The 19,790-nt window shown below is 46.6% G+C and overlaps 1 protein-coding gene across 4 annotated transcripts in view; it reads left to right on the top strand.

Annotated features, from left to right (window-relative positions):
- Nucleotides 1-19,790, top strand: part of LOC116946253 (voltage-dependent T-type calcium channel subunit alpha-1H) — a 363,323-nt gene that overhangs the window by 177,344 nt on the left and 166,189 nt on the right. For all 4 annotated transcript variants that reach the window (XM_076069824.1, XM_076069825.1, XM_032961269.2 and 1 more), the window contains exons 3-5: nucleotides 2,759-2,870; nucleotides 4,693-4,826; nucleotides 8,320-8,417. In XM_076069824.1, coding sequence (XP_075925939.1) covers nucleotides 2,759-2,870; nucleotides 4,693-4,826; nucleotides 8,320-8,417 — 344 coding nt within the window. The remainder of the gene's footprint in view (nucleotides 1-2,758; nucleotides 2,871-4,692; nucleotides 4,827-8,319; nucleotides 8,418-19,790) is intronic.

Below are 19,790 nucleotides of genomic sequence, written 5' to 3'. Positions count from 1 at the left end.
GTTGGTCCTACCATGTTTTAGGTCTGCTTTGTGTTCACGGATGCGGTCCGAGAAACCAAACGACATGTCTCGGACCGCATTCGGTCCGAGAAAGAACCAAGAATATGAATCCCTGCAGTCACGAAAGCTTTAAATCAAAATTATTGGATTTATATAACTCACTCGCTCAGGTGCCTCGTGACTGACCCTATCTCTGCGACATGTCCTCATATACACACGAAAGTTTTATTGCCAAAAGAGAGAATTTATCTTCATGTTCTATCTCACCTGTTTAAGTAGAGGACATTGGCAGAAAGTTAAAGCGAAGTAGATCATGAAAAGCTCGTACCTCAGAGCAGATTCATCTGAGGTGGGTACAGCGTGAACACAACGGCGAAATGAACCCATTCAGCAAACGGTAACGGCGAGAATCTACGTACAGAACAAAATAAGCAAATTACACGATATTCAAACACCACCTTTGTACACTCGAACGCTCGTTAATGAATGTATCTCTCACCCGACTCTTGGGGGGGGGGGGGGAAACATTTAATGATTTCTGCAACATCGAGAATTATGAATGTAGAAAAAATATAGGCAGCCCGAAGCTACAGCGTAATTATATACAGGAATGTTTTTTTATTAATGGTCATTTACAGTTAGAGGTAATGAAGAGGAAATCTTATCCAGCAGCTGCTTTTTTTATTAAAACAATAACTCATGTTTGCTGAGCTTCAAAACGTGCGTCTGTTATCGCAAAAAATAGATTCACACACAGGCGAAGATTTAGGCGGCTGGGGGAGCGGTGAGCACAGTGGTTCGCTCACTGTGGCCGGCAACCTGAGTTGAATTTTTGTCATCGCGAGCTCACAGAAGTGGCGAGTGGTGTCTGAACCAGCAACTCGGCTGTTAATTATCACCCTACCCTAGCACCCTCCTCACCCCATAGCCACCAGGGCCTGGGTGGGCTTCCTCCAGCCGGTAGTGCGTTAATAAAGGACTGTGAATCTTCGTTGTTATAAAGAACCCCTGTGTGATTGTGTGGGTGAAGAAACATGCAACAAGGTGAGGGAAAGTCAGAGGTGAGGAGGATAATCGCTGGGGGTTCTACGATGAATAGAACATTTTGTATTGAGACTGTGGTCCTATACAATTCATATGTTTTAATCGCTGTACTATTAATGCTTAGCTGGATACCCGTGAAAGTATCGGAGTTTTACCATTGTTGTAGTGTGGTACTCTCATTGTTTAATGACTGAACGGTAGCTGTGACATGATTTCCCTCTCCCCACCATCCCCTCATCATTTAAAATAATCAAAGCAGGTCAGAAACATAATGTGTATTTATACTGGAGGAATCCGATGAGCTACACAGCTCTTTTTCACAGATATCCAGCCAGGGTGGGTCAGAAAGTTACAACAATAATACAAAAACAACACGCTAGGAGTGCAAAGTATAGGAAAAGTAAGCAAATCACGTACAAATAAAACTTATAAAGCCCACTGAGCTATTAGTTTCTTTTTCAGAAGCAACCTGGCTACAATTGATAGCTCAACCTAAGTCGTTCATCTTGTGGAAATGTATAGCAGCCAAATAATCTGTATATATACGTCAACCCATGTCTATTTATGGCTTCAAATGCTGGTGATTTCCGAGTGTGGGTGTTGGAATAGTGGAAACATGATGTCTAGTTCACCTTGAACGGTGGCAATTCAGACCTTGCCATAGCCATTTGTAGCGTTTGCCAGCGCGTCTTGTTGAGTTTTGATGCGTCTGTACCTCGTGTGTGTGTGTGTCTGTGCCTTGCGGCATAAGTAGTGGGGACGCCGTGGTGTAGTGGACAGCTCACAGTACTCTGGAACTACTCGGCCACCGACCTGAGTTCGATTCCTTGCCACGGCTCACGTCATTCGTCCATTCAGCATGCACGGTCAGCGGATGACCGTTGAGCCAAACTCGTGGTTCTCTTGCGACAGCATTCGCATAAACTGCTCTTGCTGCCATACACCGGCGTCTCGAGTGATTTGTTTGAGCGGCTAACGTCTGTGGCGAGTAATACTTGATGGGATGGTCCTAGGCCTTCCCTAGGTCGACTCAGCCTCGCATGATCATCTTGCAAAGAAGACGTTTTGTTTGGGGACTATGGATTGGATAAGGTGTCGGACGCTCATCCCTGGCACTACTTTTCAAGTTTGTAAGTGCCACGACCACGAACGAAAAACATGTTTATATTCCTTAATAGTAGTCGCATGATGACGACGACGATAATTTAATAGCAGTCCAAATTTACTTGAGCCTGGGCACCACCGCCATTGCAAGATTTGTGAGCAGCAAGGCGGCGATTGCGAGGTGCGATGACATCAAAGGCATAGGTCACGGTGACTTCTTTAATTGCACCCGTGTCACCGTGGGGTCCCGTTGCCTGTGCGGTCGTGTCACCATATGAGCGTGTCGCTGCGACATCATGTCAATATGCCATCGTGTCACCGGGAAGTTTGCTACCGTTTTGATCTTGTCACCGCATGGCTGCGTTGTTGCCGGTTCGTGGCACGGTCTGGTCATGCAGTTCGTGCTGTCATGTTACGGTGCGGTCCCGCTGCTATGTTGTCGCGTTGCCGTGTGGTGATTTCACGGCGAGGTTGTGCTGCTCCCTCTGACTGCGTGGCCGTCACTGTACTGAGATGTTGCCGTGTGGTCGCGTTGCCGTGTGGTCATGTCACTGTGTGGACTTGTGGTCGCGTCGACATGCCCATTGGTTGACCTTGACAGCGGCTGCAGGTGGTTTGAGCGGGCGAGCATGCTCGTCATCCTGCTCAACTGTGCCACCCTGGGCATGTTCCAGCCCTGCGCCGAGGTGGAGTGCCACTCGCAGCGCTGTCAGGTGCTGCAGGTAGGACTCTCGCTGGCACGACACAGCGCCACGTGCCGACGACGGTGACACACACTGCACACGACAGAATGATTTTGCATGATGATAATGAAGACTGATACTGACACGATGACAATGATCGTGCTAGCCTCCGATTGGTACAGTTGGCTACGTACGGTGCAAAAGACGTTCTACATTCATATTAACCACTACGGTAATAATGGTGATATGCTGCGTATAATAATTACCGATTGTAAAAGCATGATGCTGCAGAATGATTATGACAACAGACATGATGATGATGGATGATGCAGACTGACCACAGCACCACCAGTAATGATTACGTTGCTTCACAAGAATCGCGACATTATTTATGGTGTTTGATGGATCGTGCTTGGCGCTATCGACAATAATTATTACGATGACATTGACGCAGTGTAATCAACACAATTATAATGATAATTAATAATTGGACAACTTGGATCTAGAATGAGCATTACAGTGGTGGTGATGATGATGAGAGTGAGCTGAGCACCACTGATATTAAGATGTCTGTGTGATGAACGGTCGTGGAATAAGTGAAGGAGTTGTCAAGTCGGAGTTAATTATTCCTATCATTAGCTGTGAACCCACTGGCGGGTTTACAGCTTATTAAATTTAGCTGTGGGTAAAGTGAAATGCTCTAGGGAGCTGTGGATGGCAGTCAACTCCATTGGTAGCCCTGAGCCAGAACTGTCAATTCCACATTCCCATGGCAAATTATTACAAAGTGAAGTCATCAACAAAAATGCAGCCACTACTTGCCAAGTAACATTCGTCTCATCGAACAATAAATGAAAGTACAGTAATAACACTGGCTTACCAGCATCTGCATTCAGTAATTAGTGGGCCTAATTACAGTTAATGCGTTTGCAGGGCTGGATTTTGGTGGACTACATAAACAACTTCGGATGACAATTGAGGTCTGCTTACTCTTCGTTAAAAGACGGGTGCTCGAGGCAAGGAGCAATGCCTCCACCTCACTGAACACGTCAGAGACTTTAACAAAGCAACGACCAAAGAAGCATCCGCACTGCGACTGCAGGTGCAGAGGCGGGAAATCGCGTGGCAGGTTTTGGTTGGGATGGGTACGCAGTTTGGAGGCTTGGCAAAGAGCGTGGCGTGAGGCCGTTCCCGATGCAACCAGAGCGAGGATGCTGCCGCTGTTGCTGCGGTGGCTGGTGGGACGCGTGTGGAGGGCGAGGGGGGTGGCAGCGTTAGTGAGACGGGTCGCGGAGGTCAGTGAACATGTGCAAAATCCACCAACAGCGACAATGACGATGAGATGCTTCGCAGGCGGCGTATGGGTTACGTCACGTGTGTCGATAGCCAGGGTACTTGCAAGTTTTTTGAAGGATGTGCTAATGGTATAACGAGGGGGAGAGCTCAAGGCAGAGGCAGTGGGAGGCCGTGTGAGAGCGGACCGTGGAGGTCAAGCGTTGACTCTTCGTCATCAGCAGCAGCATCTATCATAAGGAAAGGGAGCGTTGGGCGAGCTGTAGTGTTATCAACTACAGTCGCTATAATGCCCCCTTGACTCCTGAACGAGTTAAGCGAGCATCCATCCACAATATGTCAGCGTTGTCAGCATTCCAGTAAATCTGACTTGGGCGTTATTTGAATATTTAGCAGACATTTTTTACGACATTGCACAAATTTTTTTTCAGACGCCGTGCATTTCCATGCTGATTTCTCCGCAGGACATCAGCGAAAGCATGGGGTGTTTCATCTGTCAGGGATTTGCCTATTTAAATGTTTTAGCAAATGAATAAAACATGGGCTTTCGTGCTCGCCTCCCTTACAGGCCTTTGATGATTTCATCTTCGCGTTCTTTGCCGCGGAGATGCTGGTGAAGATGGTCGCCCTGGGCGTGTTCGGGAAGAAGTGCTACATGGGCGACGCGTGGAACCGCCTCGACTTCTTCATCGTGGCCTCTGGGTCAGTTCCCTGTTGCACTTGTTGCTGGTAATTTGTAAACGAACACGCAAAGGGTTCGCCTTCTACGAGACACCGTGGGCCAGCGCAGTGGAACTTATGGACGGCGCACGGCGCTGCGAAACCCCCGGTAAACCCGAGTTTGATCACTAAAGATCAGTGGCGGCGACGTCAGTGATCAAGTGATTCCGTAGTTGAAAGGCCCCCCCTACAAAAAGACCCAGTTACACCAAATATTGACTGAATGCGATCATTTTTTCTAATTTCTCATCATAATAATAATCTCAAGTGTCAATGCACTTACATACAAAAGCACCGCACCCAGGCAAGGGTTAATCATATTGAAATTCCTCTTGCCACAGTTTTGTAAAGTGTTTTGGAAAAATTAAAATGAGGCAGGGTAACGGCAGAGGGGCGTTCGTTGGGGTAGATAGTGGCAATTCCACGCCACTCATGCCACCCTCGAAACAACAAAATAATAATCAATGCTGATTTCCACACCGTTGTCAGTCCAATGCAGGGAGGAGGCCTCTCCCAGGGCATGTCGGCCATGGAGTGTTTGACCACGCTTATCAGTGCAGGTTGATGGTCAGTTCAGGGATGCCTGAACCGGCTCGGATATCATTTGTCGCCGACGCTACCCATGGCTGTGAATTGAACTCAACTGGCCGCGTTCATAGCGCAGTGTGTGAACAACTGTGACATCGCTCCTCCACAGGGTATTGTATTATTATTAAATTGGGTGACACTAATTTCCTTTTGCTCAACTGAACATCAGACGGTGATGCTGGGAGCCTTTAATTCCATGCTGGTGTCCCGTTGGTATTCAGCTGACTGGGTGGTGCCATCATTGCTTATTGTGCGTTAATACCTTGGTCAGGGCTGACTCAACTCGTCATCCACTTGAGGTTCAAAAAATTAATACCTCTATATGGGTGAGCAACAGCGGTTAATCTATACAGGGACTCCTCTACTTACGAACATTCGACTTATGAACTTTCAGAGATACGAACAATCCTGTCCGTATGTCCAGTTGTCCGAGAGTCGTAAGTTCAACCGCCGCACAACAGATGGCGGTGGTGGCATCTACATCTGCAGAACACGAAGAACCAGTGGCATCTACATCTGCAGAACACGAAGAACCAGTGGCATCTACGGGAGATTATACAACTTTTAAAGCCATTCCCCGTGTTTAGTGTACATGCCGTATAACATGTTTGGAATCGACAGGAGTAAAGTTGGACTTCCGAACAAATCGAATTACGAACAGACCTATGGAACCTAACTCGTTCGTAAGTAGAGGAGTCCCTGTATATAAATTGGCAGCTGCCACGGTAATGTGGAAGTCTCCGCAATGACTCGCAGGTCGACGGGTCCTTAGTGTGGTGCGCCAACATTCCACACCGCTGAACTTTTGCAGACAACGTACATGGTGCTGCTGTGTTCACGAGCACAGTGACCAAAGAGCCCAACGCATCCGTCAACAGCAACACTCGGTGGCCTTAAAAGGAGAAATATAAAATAGGAGACCGATTGGGCATGCTCGTGAAGGGGCGACCAGGTTCAGGGCTGGATCAGATGTAACTTGCCACCTGTGCTCGCTGCGCCCGGGAATCAAACTCGGGTCACCGGGTTGAGAGCACGGTGCATTAGCTACAAACATATCGAATTAATGAAAACCTATTTTCAGCCTTCTCCTCCCTACGGCTGATGCTGCTGTAGAGCAGCAAATATAAGCGGTGGTATCGCTGTGACGATGCCTCCTCCTCCTCCTTCGTATTTGTGAATCGTGCACTGAGTCGTTAGTACCCGGTCCACGGTTCTGTTCTGGGTGGTGAGCACGGTCGCCGCACACTGCCGGAGAGATTTGTTAATTGCCCATTTGTGCAACCGCATCAGCCGTGGTTTGTGCAGCGGATGTGGCTGAAGGTTGCTGATGAGGAATCCAGGGAGAGATCCAATGTTTTTTGTGCACGTTTTCGCCTTTGTTCGTTTACTAAGTAAATGTCGAAGAACGAAAGAGAGCAGGGTCCCCATTGGCTGCTGAATGCATTCTCACGGATTGCATCGTTGTTGAGGATCAGAATATTTATTTAGACTGGAGGAATCCGATGAGCTATGAAGCTCTTTTTCACAGATGTCCAGTAGATCCACGATGTCTGCTGGCAGTGACTGTACGCTCACGCACTGTTCCAGTTACATGTTCTCAATGACTATGAATACATTTTTAATGAGTTACGTTTCATTTTTTTTTCCGGGGGAATACGTGTACGAGCAGAAGACTCTGCATGTTTCTGTGCACAGCTTAATTAGTGTCCACAAATAGGCACTTCCTTTTTTTTCTCTCTCCAAATTTTACTGGAAACCTTTCAGGCAATTAAATGCAATTTAAGTTATTATGAATGTTTGCGCATCTTTGACTGGTTTAACGGTGGCTGACCTTTGAGAGGTCTTGTGAAATACGAAATTGAAAACAATGTATGTCAAATAAAAAAAATACCAGTTCCTTCGAGTACAATGATATGCAACCATGAGTCGGTTCATCTCCCTACCTCTGCTTCCTTTGCTCTGAAGTAGGGCCTACAGTCCGAAACGTCAGCCTGTCGTAGTTAGGAAGCCACTGGCACTATTAGAAACCCCCTGGAGCTATGCACTTTTAGACCAACTCGATTGAAAACTCATTTCTTTAGAACCGCTTTTTGCGTTTCGTGCTGTTGTCCTTCCCCCGCACCTCCGATTAGCACTGTGTGCTACGTACGGTGCGGAAGAAGTTAAACATACACACCGAGGAAGTGTGCTGATGCACCGCTCTCAATGCAGTCCCTCAATATTCGCATTAATTTTGGTCACAATGACAATTTCTGCTTTATCTTCGAATACATCTGTGCTGCACCCGCTCGCGCCTGCCTGAAATTCCGTCGGCATGCGTGCTCTGAGAAGCTCGCAGGACGGGATGGCATGGGGCAAATCCTGATGGGATCGGACAGGATGGGATGCTAATTTTGTTTCGGCGTCAGCCTCTGGTGTGCAGCAACTTAGTTGTTGTTAATGCGGTGGGGAGAAAGCGTTTGTTGTGTCTGTGCTTGTACGGCAATTTCACTCGCAGCCCATGATGTTTATGGCGTGCGTGTTCGTGTGCACCTGGCCTGACACGAGTGCTGTGGTAACGTCATCATCACTTACTGGTGAATGGTGGCCGTTGTTGTTATTGTTATGAGGCACTGCAGACCCGGCCGCATAGTCAATTTCCTGCCGATGGTCAGTATCAGTGGCGAATATCTGAATTAGCCCTGCACCTCCCTGTCGTAAACTCAACCTTAAATGAGTACCTAGTGCGATTTATAAACATCAGCCCTGGGGAGAGAAAAGGTTGCCGGATGTGGCTCTCGCCACCCACCCCCTGGTTTGCCGCTCTCTCTCACAGCCCTTTCTCCAACAGTTTATTAAAGGCTACATGGGTGATCTTTGTCTTTCTTGTGTGTGTGTGTGTGTACAGCATGCTGGAGTACTCTCTTGCCATGGAGAGCGTCAGTCTCTCCTCCATCCGCACCGTCCGGGTACTCCGGCCACTGCGGGCAATCAACCGGGTCCCCAGTGAGTATCCTTCTCTCCGTCTCGCGCGCGGCTCCGTTACAATGTCGTCAACGTTGTGCCGCTGCGTAGGTCCTCGCGGTCGTGCCGTGCGGCTCGCCGGTTGTGTGTGGTTTTTTTTTCTTTTGAGTAGTGCTACCTTCCTGCAGAAGCTCCCAGCACTTGGAGCCAAACGTCGGAGACCGTGCCGAACAGCACGCGGCACGGCCAGAAATCACATCAGAGAGCTGCGTGGCTATTTTGTCGCCGTCTGGCTGTGCGCGCGCCCTCTTCTCTCTCTTCACAGCCCATTGCCCCTCGCGAAGCCGTTGCTTCTCGTCGGTTACCCCACATGACGGCACCTGTACATTATTACGTTGATTCAAGTCGAATCGTTATCACGTACTGCGGGTCCGAGTTGCGTAATGCCATCCAACTCTTCGAAACGCCTTCAAAGAGGCTGGGAACACCTGCACACCACTGCCACCACAATGCGACCTTACCACTCGACTGACCGTGGTGAACCCATTTTATACCGCTGGGTGGACAGAGCCGGGGAGGAATTCAGAAAAAAACTTGCCACTGTTGTTCCAACTTCCGCTTCGGGAGACAGAATCAGCAACCTCTGGATTAGAAGTCCGGCGTGCCTGACCATTACACCATGGCAGGAATTAAAAAACACCCTTCCTTAATGTACGGGGCACCGTAATGTACGAACCCGTAATCCGACAAACACGGCGGAAAGCAAATAAATTGCCTTGCCAACGAGGACTGCCTTCCAGAAAATGGGGAAAGCGGACAAAAACAATGTTTAGCTTGTCAGCCCTGATGAGGCGCCTGGCTGTCAAGGAAACGTCGAGGTTTATTAAGCCAGCCGTGCGCCAATGGAACGACCGAGATTGCGTGCAGATTGATCGCGACAGCTAGACAAACTGAGTGCAGTTTGTTTGAATCGCTACTCTAAGCCTTGAATCGCTACTCTAAGCCTTGAATCGCTACTCTAAGCCTTGAGTCGCTACTCTAAGCCTTGAATCGCTACTCTAAGCCTTGCCCAGCACCGTGGCCATATGCCCGATTAAATCTACAAAATGTCACATTTGCAGAAATATCGTACGCACGAGAATAGTTTCACGCATGGCTTTACATTCGAATTAAAAAGCTGCTGCTGCTGCTGCTGAGCGCTAACACGAGCAGCAAGGAGTCTCCTGGGACACTCCAGATTTCTTCCCAGCACGTTTTGGCTGCTGGGCTGCAGTGCACGCAGCCTATGCAGGCGTCATCATGCGTTCTTAGCCTCCTAGCCGATGAACTGGCATCGGCGGCCAATCACTGGAAGTGGCAAGTAGTCACGGTACTATGCTATATATTTCTTTCTAAGACAATTTTCGAGCCCGTAACAGCACACGCCCAACAACAACGCCTGTTCGCCACAAAGTGGCGGTGACATCACCACAGTTTTTGTGCCGGGGCCAGGTGCACCTTGAGGCCACAAGAAGTGCCAGCCCCAGAGAGGCACCGCGTGCGATGTATTGACATCGCGGGCACCACGTATATGTGGGTGCAGTACCGGCCCTAGAGGGGCTCGGTGAGCACTGACCGGCAGTGCTGGATGGCACCACTCTCTGCGTGCAGTGCCGACCCCTACAGGATAGGGCGTGAGAGTGCCGGCCATGGAAATGGGGTTACTAAAGGCCATGGCACTCTGATTGACCCCGAAGGACACGTGGCCGGTTAAGGCTACACAGGGCCCCCAGGCTAGGGGTTGTCATGTGTCAGGGCCGAGATCCTGCTTAAGCATTCTAGAAGGTGGTCGTGGCCAAGGGCTGAGCCAGCCACGCCACCGAGGATCTTAGCCGGGTCCCCGAGAGGGACCGGCTGCTCTTGTTCATCCTGAAGAATCTACGTTATACGTCCTACAGAGTCCCCAACATGTGGACCCGGAGCCAAGCTGGGGTCCGGTCCGTAGTAGCTAGTTACGGTGTGATTAGTGCAGTTAGCCTGGTGTTCCACCAACATAGGATGTTATCTTGTTAAGGGGCAGTTACTCCGTGTGTTGGTATTAATAAATGTGTTGCCTCCAAAGAGTACGTCCGCGACTCAGTTGAACTCGCAACATTAGTAAGAATGCATTGATAATAATAATAATATACATTACTTTGTTAATCCTCTGCTGGATTGAAGGTCTCCCAAACTTTGGCCACGGGGGGTTTTTTAGCCATACTTCACCACGCTAATCAGTGCAGGTTGGTGAATGGGTGCTCAGGACCAGATCAGACATCACTCTGTACAGACATTGGTGGTGGCCGAGATTCAAACGGAGGTCACCGGGTTTATAGCGCAGGGCACCAACCACTTTGCCAGTGTACCGCCCGATCGCATATTATTATTATTATTTAACAGTTATTTTTTATTATATTCTGTAACATATAGCATACACTCACAATTGTAAAGTTCAATTCTAGCCAATCGCAGTCAGTTGTAACTCAACCAATCTTCTCTCCAGGGTCAATAAAACAAGAACCACTTTGTGGGAGGTCAGCCATGGTTTGCCATAGGAATTTGGAAGTTCCACCACTGTCTCAGGGCTGCTGCTGTGGTAGATGAGTAGATGACCTCAACGCGACTTTGACCTCAGGTCCACCGGAGATAGCTATCTTGCGGTTTTCGACGATTTCTGGCAGTTGCCGAGAACGTCACGCGTTTTGTGGCACACGGAGACACGTGGATAGCTCCTGTCCACAAACAAAGCTGCGTTATTTATAGGCCTGAATAATTCACTGGCATTTTCTCGGCTGCGCAAGCAAAAAAGCGGTTTCTTAACAGCAGACAGAATAAAAATTTTCTCTGTAATGAATTGACTTCGAGGGGAAGGGGAATGGGGGAGGGGATAAATAAATATTTCAGGAGACTAAGAAAAATCCAAGGTACACCGATGCATTGTTGGCAGGGTGGAGAGCACCAGGCCCGTTTGTGTTTCTAAGCGACGAACACTTGGGGTGACTTTAGATGCCTCTTTTAAAATTGCGTGTGGAGATGCGCTCGCGTATAGATGCCACAAATCTAATTTTCATTATATTGCATTGCGTATATATTCTTTTATGTGCTCCTTGGTACGGTACGAACCTCTTTATTAAGGACAATGAATTTTTAGTCGGAGCAAAAGCTCAAGGAAAGCTGAATTGTTACAGATGGCTAATTGCCAAAAAGAAAAAAAGGTGGCCGAATTATTTCGGGATGCTGAATGACCATGCCAGGGGAACGGAGCCCAGCATGCTCCGAGGGCCTGGGGGTTCAATCCTGGGTTTGAGCCGCCTGCGATGAAACCAGGTTCTCATGTTGTAGTGAGTCGATGGTCTCCGCTCAACATTTGTTATTTGACTTGCATTTTCAATGCATTTGCATTTTAACGTGGCCTAGTTCGGCTGTGAGTGCTCAAATATATATGTATATCGGATGACGAACGTGCAGTGAACCGTTATTGCATGCAACCAATTGACCCTGAATGTGACAAGCAGATTTGAACTTGGCTAACAATTTGATGGGAAAGCCCCACCTGTGCTCGCTCAGCGTTGCAGGAATGGGGCTGCAAGGTGGCTAGGGAATGGCAGTACGGCGAAGGGCTCAGTCGACAATGAATTGGGTTCTTCCGAGGGTTGAGTCTATCTGTGGTATAAATGTGAATGTTTTCCCCTTTGCGTGCCATGGACTTTCATGACATTTTTTCGTTCATCCTAAAGGCCAAACACTTTCATTGAATGGCCAAACGTCCCAATGCAGGACCTTCCTGAACGTTAGTCTTGAGCCTCGGTTTCGCCTACCTGGGTACATCAATGGCATTATTATAATTCACAGGTCATGAACGAGGACAACTTCAAGGTATTTTTTTTACACGTTGACGTGAACATCTAACAGCCATGACAATTCCAAGACGATCTCCATTGATGTCATGACGTGATTCGAACAATAGCACATTTGAGATAACTCTGGCATGTTCATCATGAGTCCTCTGGTCTAACCATTAACGTCAGTCATGGACATTCCACTGCTGGATGAAGGCCTTCTCAAGCCGCCATGTAGCAAGATGAAGCGATTATTTAATCACCCTCATCTCCCCCGTGGACGTCCTTCCTTTCTGGGACGCGCTCCTCACCCGTCTCGGAATGCCACATGGGGGAGGGGGGGGAAACAAGGACCCTTGATTTTCAACGCAACGTCGGGCGTAAACAGAACGAAAAAGCAACATCAGCGACGCGTGGCGCTTCCCCCCCACCAAACCCGTGCAAAAAAATGCCACTCGTTAATGAGACGTGTCTCTGGCGATAAAGGATAAAGGGTGGTTTTTACAGCGGAGGGACACGCACTCCCACAAGCAGCAGCTGGAACCTCCTCGCTTCATTTGCTCAACAAACTCTGCTCGAATGCTTTGTTCCACCTGTAGGAAGGTGCTGGGGAAATAGAAGCAGAAGTAGTTTCCTTTATTTAACTAGCGGATGAAATATAGACCTTGAGACACATTTGCTTCTTTTTCAACCGCGAGCTGGGTAACATCGAGTTATTTTGAAAAGACGGAATATGTTTTTTTTTTTATTTAACAAAGCCGAAGCTATATTTAACAATCATTTGAACAAGGCTAAGTCGACAATACGAATTGCACTTATAAATGATTAAAATACGAGAAATATAATGGAAAAGTGACTGGCTAGCGTTACCACTGTTCAGCAATATCATGATATAGCATGCAATTAGCTAATTATGGACATGTCGTGACTATCTTTGGTCATTTAACTGTCCTTTAATATAGTATTGCCTGACAAAAACGTTTATGAAATGACAATCTATGTGCTGGAAGTCGTAAGTTAATAGCTATTATTCATATTCTTGGTTCTTTCGGTAAAGTCACGTAGAAGGGAAACAATAAAATAATATAAATATAAAACAATAAAATTCTCACGACGTTTCGACTGCAACACAAGCAATCATCAGATGTGAAAACCACAGCAAGAAATTTTGAAAAAAGTGGCGTTTTTTTACGTTAGCACCACGGAGAGCGATTTGGCAGTTATTCAGATGGACGAGTCCATCAATGTTCAGAAAAGAGGAGGGGGAGACGAAAATAATGGATGCGGTCTGAAAGCCACCGTAAGCGTGAACAATCAATTAAGACCTGAAATGGTTTATCAAATCCTTACAATGATTGCTAAGCCAGAATCCATCTCCTCGGTTGAAATTGTCTCTGTGTTTGTATGTGTGGATAGCCTCATGAACGAATCTAGCATGGTAGCCAGATGGTTTGCAAAGAACCTCTGTCTTGGAGAAGTCAATGTCATGTGAGCCTACTGAATTAGAACAGTGATCTTCTACGGCCGAGGTGTTGGTCCTATCGTGTTTTAGGTCTGCTTTGTGTTCACGAATGCGGTCGAGACATGTCGTTTGGTTTCTCCAATGTAACTACTACCACAGAGGCAACTTAGTTTGTAGACGCCAGGATACTGTATGTCCGGAATCACATCTTTTACAGAAGGAACCAGATCACGGATTTTATGTAATGTGTTGAATCGGACCTGGATCTTGTGTTTATTCAAGATTTTGGAGATCTTTTTGTGATCCCCTTAATGTAGGGTAAAGTGATGGTTTTGAAAGGCTCCTCAAGAGGGTCCTTCTTCATGGACAAAATAGAATATAGCAACAAAATTCAAGAATTACTCAACCATGGCAGCTATACAAAAAGAAAAAGAGATCCGACCAACAGCCTCGTCATACAAACCAACAAAATCATTTATAATTTAACCGCATTAATTGATCAAACCAAACATTTCTCGTTGAAACCTTCTACTGTCAGGCCACCAAGATTATACGGCTTACCAAAAATACATAAAGTAGATACACCCCTTCGTCCCATCGTCTCTACTATCAACTCCCCCACCTACAAACTGGCTCGTTTTCTATCTGAAATCCTGCGGCCTTTCAATGGAAAAACCACCTCTGCGATACAAAATTCTATTCACCTGGTATCGACAATCATGGGTATTTCCCTATCCCCAGACGACCTGCTTGTCAGTTTTGATGTAGTTTCCTTATTCGCCAAAGTTTCTGTACCTGACACCATCGCAATCATTGAAGACTTGGTTCATCAAGGACTAAACACTGAAGTACCCCCCCCCCCCCTGGTGAGACACTGCTTAACCAATACATACCTCACTTGGAATGGAACTTTCTACAAACAAACTGAGGGCACCCCAATGGGCTCCCCCCATCTCCGGTTGTAGCCAACATTTTCATGGAGAAATTTGAGACTGACGCTATCCAAACTGCCACTCTGCGCCCAACCTTATGGAAGAGTCACGTGGATGACACTTTTGTCATCTGGCCACATGGCCTGCCTGCTCTAGACCAATGCATCGACCACATCAATTCCATACACCCAGCCATCAGATTTACCATGGAAGTCGAAAAAGATGGCAAGCAACCTTTTTTGGATGTCCTAATAAAAAAGAGACCTTATGGTTCAATGAGCCACTCTGTCTACAGGAAAGCTACCATACGGATGCTTACCTGAAACCTGATTCCCACCACCATCCATCCCAGAAGAATTCCCTCATCAAGACTCTGCACCATAGAGCCCAATGCATATCCGACCAGGAACACATAGCCAGTGAACTCAAGCACGTACACCAAGCTCTTAAGGCTCATGGTTACTCCGACTACACAATCCGCAAAGCTATCACTCCAACCATGAAGAAGGACCCTCTTGAGGAGCCTTTCAAAACCATCACTTTACTCTACATTGCTGGGATCACAAAAAATATCTCCAAAATCTTGAATGAACACAAGATCCAGGTCCGATTCAACACATTACATAAAATCCGTGATCTGGTTCCGTCTGTAAAAGATGTGATTCCGAACATACAGTACCCTGGCGTCTACAAACTAAGTTGCCTCTGTGGTAGTAGTTACATTGGAGAAGCCAAACGACATGTCTCAGACCGCATTCGTGAACACAAAGCAGACCTAAAACACGATAGGACCAACACCTCGGCCGTGGCAGATCACTGTTATAATTCAGTAGGCTCACATGACATTGACTTCTCCAAGAGGTTCTTTGCAAGCCATCTGGCTACCATGAGAGATTCGTTCATGAGGCTATCCACATATACAAACACAGAGACAATATCAACCGAGAAGATGGATTCTGGCTTAGCAATCATTGGAAGGTTTTGATAAACCATTTCGGGTCCTAATTGATTGTTCACGCTTACCGTGGCTTTCAGACCGCATACATTAATTTCGTCTCCCCCCTTTTCTTTTCTGAACATAGATGGACTCTTGATTTAAAGCTTTCGTGACTGCAGGGATTCATATTCTTGGTTCTTTCGATAAAGTCACGTAGAAGGGAAACAATAAAATAATAAATATTTAAAACATTCAAACATGTTTTATTATTTTATTGCTTCCTTTCTACGTGACTTTACCGAAAGAACCAAGAATATAAATGGACTCATTCTTGGTTCTTTCGGTAAAGTCATGTAGAAGGGAAACAATAAAATAATACAAATATAAAATAATACAAATATAAAACAATATTGAATCCCTGCAGTCACGAAAGCTTTAAATCAAAATATAGATGGACTCGTCCATCTGAATAACTGCTAAATCGCTCTCCGTGGTGCTAACGTTAAAAAAACGCCACTTTTTTCAAAATGTATTGCTGTGGTTTTCACACCTGATGATGATTGCTTGTGTTGCAGTCGAAACGTCGTGAGAATTTTATTGTTTTATATTTTTATTATTTTATTGTTTCCCTTCTACGTGACTTTACCGAAAGAACCAAGAATTTGAATCCCTGCAGTCACGAAAGCTTTAAATCAAAGCTATTATTCATGTTAATGATGCTTTGTAAAATGGGCTTTTTATGATTGACCGTATCAGTATTATATGACATCATCATCGTCTCAGCTTTTGCAACTACTTAATTTTTTTTTTACTACGACCGTTATGCATTTATAAAAGTAGCAGGTACCATGCGAATTGTTGCACTACAAGTTTGTGAGAGATGGCATGGGCTTCGAGAAGCCTTCATCCAGCAGTGGATTGATCATGGCTGATTATGATAATGATGATTTAACACGTAGGCTTTCGCGACCAAAATAATGCATAATAGAGGGGGTTTTTTCGTGAGAGATGGGATGGACTTAAAAAAAAGAAAAACCTTTATGGAAAATTATGATTCTTTGCGCATCTGTGTGAGTGTCAAGTGCGAGTTTCCCTTCACTCCCAATCACAATGTTGTGAGTTCGAATATTGTTTGTGAGCAGGCTCTTAGCTCAACATCCATTTGGGGGCCAATAGAATTAGTACTGGGGTGATGGTGGTGGTGGTGGGGCAGCAGTTGGCGCGTACTCTGCTGTGAACCTGGCGACCTGAGTTGTATTACCCAGCCACGGCCAACGCCATTGGCTCGTGAAGTATGGTCATTATCGACATGGTGTGGGTGACGCATTCATCCCATATTGGATAAATGAATGACTCAAATTTATTATTACGGACGCTTGTGTTGCGGCCGAAACGTCGTGTTTTCTTTTCTTTTATGAAAAAAATCTATCTACGTGACTTTACCGAAAGAACCAGAGAGTAATTATTATTACTTTCAATTTTTATATGAGCAATGCTTTGTTTCAAAGTCAATGGTTCTGCTGCGCAGTGACTCCTCCCAGCATGGAAATGTAACATTTCCACCCTGGACTAAGGTACTGCTTCTTGGTGCATTGCTCATTTAAAGCTGGTCCCTGTCATAGGAATGTAGAATGTGCACCACGGGCTCAATGGAGATGAACACGAGCCCATGCTTTAGCAGACGGCCACTTAGACTGTTGAGTGTAGGAGCGTGTGGAGGAAGGCCGTATGTAAGCAACTGGGAAGTTGAGCATAGAGGTTGTCAGGAAATCATTCTAGGCATACTCAAGAGGGGGGAGAGGAATCGAACGTAGCAAGGAAAACATTGCAGATGCATTCTGGGAGCTGTGGTTGCGATGGAAGGGGCCATGTGTGCGGGGTGGACTAGAGCAAGTGATCGAGACGGGCATTTGGAATGGCACCCAGAGAGGGGCTGGAGAGCAAAAGAGGAAGAGCTGGAGCCAGACTGTGGTGATGACACTGAGAGCGAGGTCAGAGATCAACTGCTTGGTCTTCCTTTGGCCGACCCGTTGAGATGCAGGTAGTGGATCACTCGCTTAAGCAGCTCACTAAGGAAAGCAATCGCTCAAATCAATATTGTCAATCAATTAATCCTTTGAGATTATTTATTTAACCAGGTGCAAGTCAAATGGGTTTTGTTAGCGCTGCTCCCACGATGGATGCCTGTAAGTCAGCAATTATAAGTGTGGTTGGTGGTTCACGCAGAGATCCAGTGTGTGTCACTTCAATTTAAAGGCCCATTGATGTGCCTATAGAAAGCAGTCGAGCAAGTAGGTGCCAACAGGCTTATGAATCTTGACTTTTTTATTTTTTCCTCCAGCTTTCTGATAATTGCAAAATTTGCCTTGTGGACCATGGAAGGGGCTTTTGTTAACAAGCACCCATTAAGCCTACAGCTAGTGGAGCCATAACCATGCACATCTGACCACATTTGTGTCTCTAGCGCCGAGGGTGAATGTAACCCTGAAAGTGGTAGTCTTTTTAGGCTGAATCAATCTAGGGGAGTATCCAGTCCAGTCCAGACACTAACAACCACTTGTATTCTGCTTCATGATTAGGAATCGAACCCAATTCCCTGGGTTTGCAGCACAGTTATTCACCAAACAAACACGTGACAGTCTATGGAATATCTCTCGGGGCAATTACATTTTAGGCTGAGTCATCCTAGGGGAAGTCAAACAATCAGAAGTTGTGCGTGGTCATACATGGAACACAACTCACCGGCAACCCCCAGGGCGAGGGGCAGTCGGCCTTTTATCCAGCAGTGGATTGACAAAGGCTGTAAATGAATTTTACCAATGTAGGAACATCAAGCAGTGTGCCATGATCCCATGAAACAAGGAATCTCCATCGCTTTCACCATCATTAACACCCAGGCTTTGTGAGGAATCCCTCGTGTGCCCATTCTGAGAATGGACGGAGCTCTGCCATGTTAACGTGTAATTTACATTACCCGCCATGTGGGGAATTTTTTTTATCATTTACACATCATGCCTCTTAGAAAGATCCTCCCGTACAGCCTTAACAGACTGTTGGGGCAAGTGCTGCTTGCGAGCAACACCTATGGAGGCAGGCACGGCACGCGAGGGGGTAGGTGGCCAGCACCACGCCCGGCCGCCTTTGTTTCCCGAGTGGCGATGTTTACACATCGCACCAGGTGCTCATTTGAGGCTAAGTCGACCTAGGGGAGGCCCACGACCCATTCAGACAATCATCATTGGTGTTAACCGTGAGCAAGAATCGAACTCGGGTTGCGGCGTCCCAATAACTACACTACCGTCATCTACAAACACTGCTCCACCCACAAACACACACACACGAATGATCACACACATACACACACGTATACATCATGTACAGTACTATATAAGGGCTTCCTGCAATTATTCCAAAATGAAATCTACTTAAGTTCGATTTTGCCCAGTGGGTGTCGGCACGTAATTGCACTGGAGAAGGGAGATCCTGTCTGTGTTACTCAAGCACAGATGCACGTGCACACACACACACGTGCATACACACACGTGCACACACACACGCGCACACACACGTGCACACACACACGCGCGCACACACACACACGCGCACACACACACACGTGCACACACACACACGCGCACACACACACACACGCGCGCGCACACTCCCCCCCTGAGACGCCAAAACGCCGTATTAAGAGAACATTAACATAAAATGCATCTTAATAATGCCGCTCTGCTTAGGCAAGGAAAACAGAGGCGCCACAGTGAATTAATATTATTCTTGCTGTTTTCCTTCGTAATATGGGCCCTAATTATTGTGATTCAAGTTACAGAATTGTTAACGGCTATTTAAATAGTTTATTCTGCCTGTGTATAAGTGCTGCAAGCGTATTTTTGGATTTTATCAATCAATTGTGCTCCCCCTCTCATTCTCTCTTTCTTAAGTTCGATGCCCAAGAGCAGATCCATAGTTCGGGCTCTCTCCTTTTCGATCTGATCTCTCTCAACTCCACCGTTCACCCGCCACACTACTCCACGGTGGCGAGATCGTCACTACCTCGCCTGGTATACAGGAGGTTATGGGTTCGATCCCGATCCTGACGCTTGTTGTATATTTGGAGTTTGCGTGTCTCTCTTTCCCTGTGGTCGTGTGGATTTTTCTCCGGGTCCTCCGGGTTTTCCCGTCCACGTTTAGTAACATGCGTTTAAAGTACTTGGCTTCTTCAAA

The sequence above is a fragment of the Petromyzon marinus genome, chromosome 26 (assembly GCF_048934315.1).
Source record: "Petromyzon marinus isolate PM22_M1 ecotype Great Lakes invasive population chromosome 26, UKy_Petmar_22M1.pri1.0, whole genome shotgun sequence".
In the NCBI taxonomy this organism is placed as follows: domain Eukaryota; kingdom Metazoa; phylum Chordata; class Hyperoartia; order Petromyzontiformes; family Petromyzontidae; genus Petromyzon; species Petromyzon marinus.
Note: the sequence above shows the minus strand (reverse complement) of the source record. Positions and strands in the feature narration are given on the sequence as shown.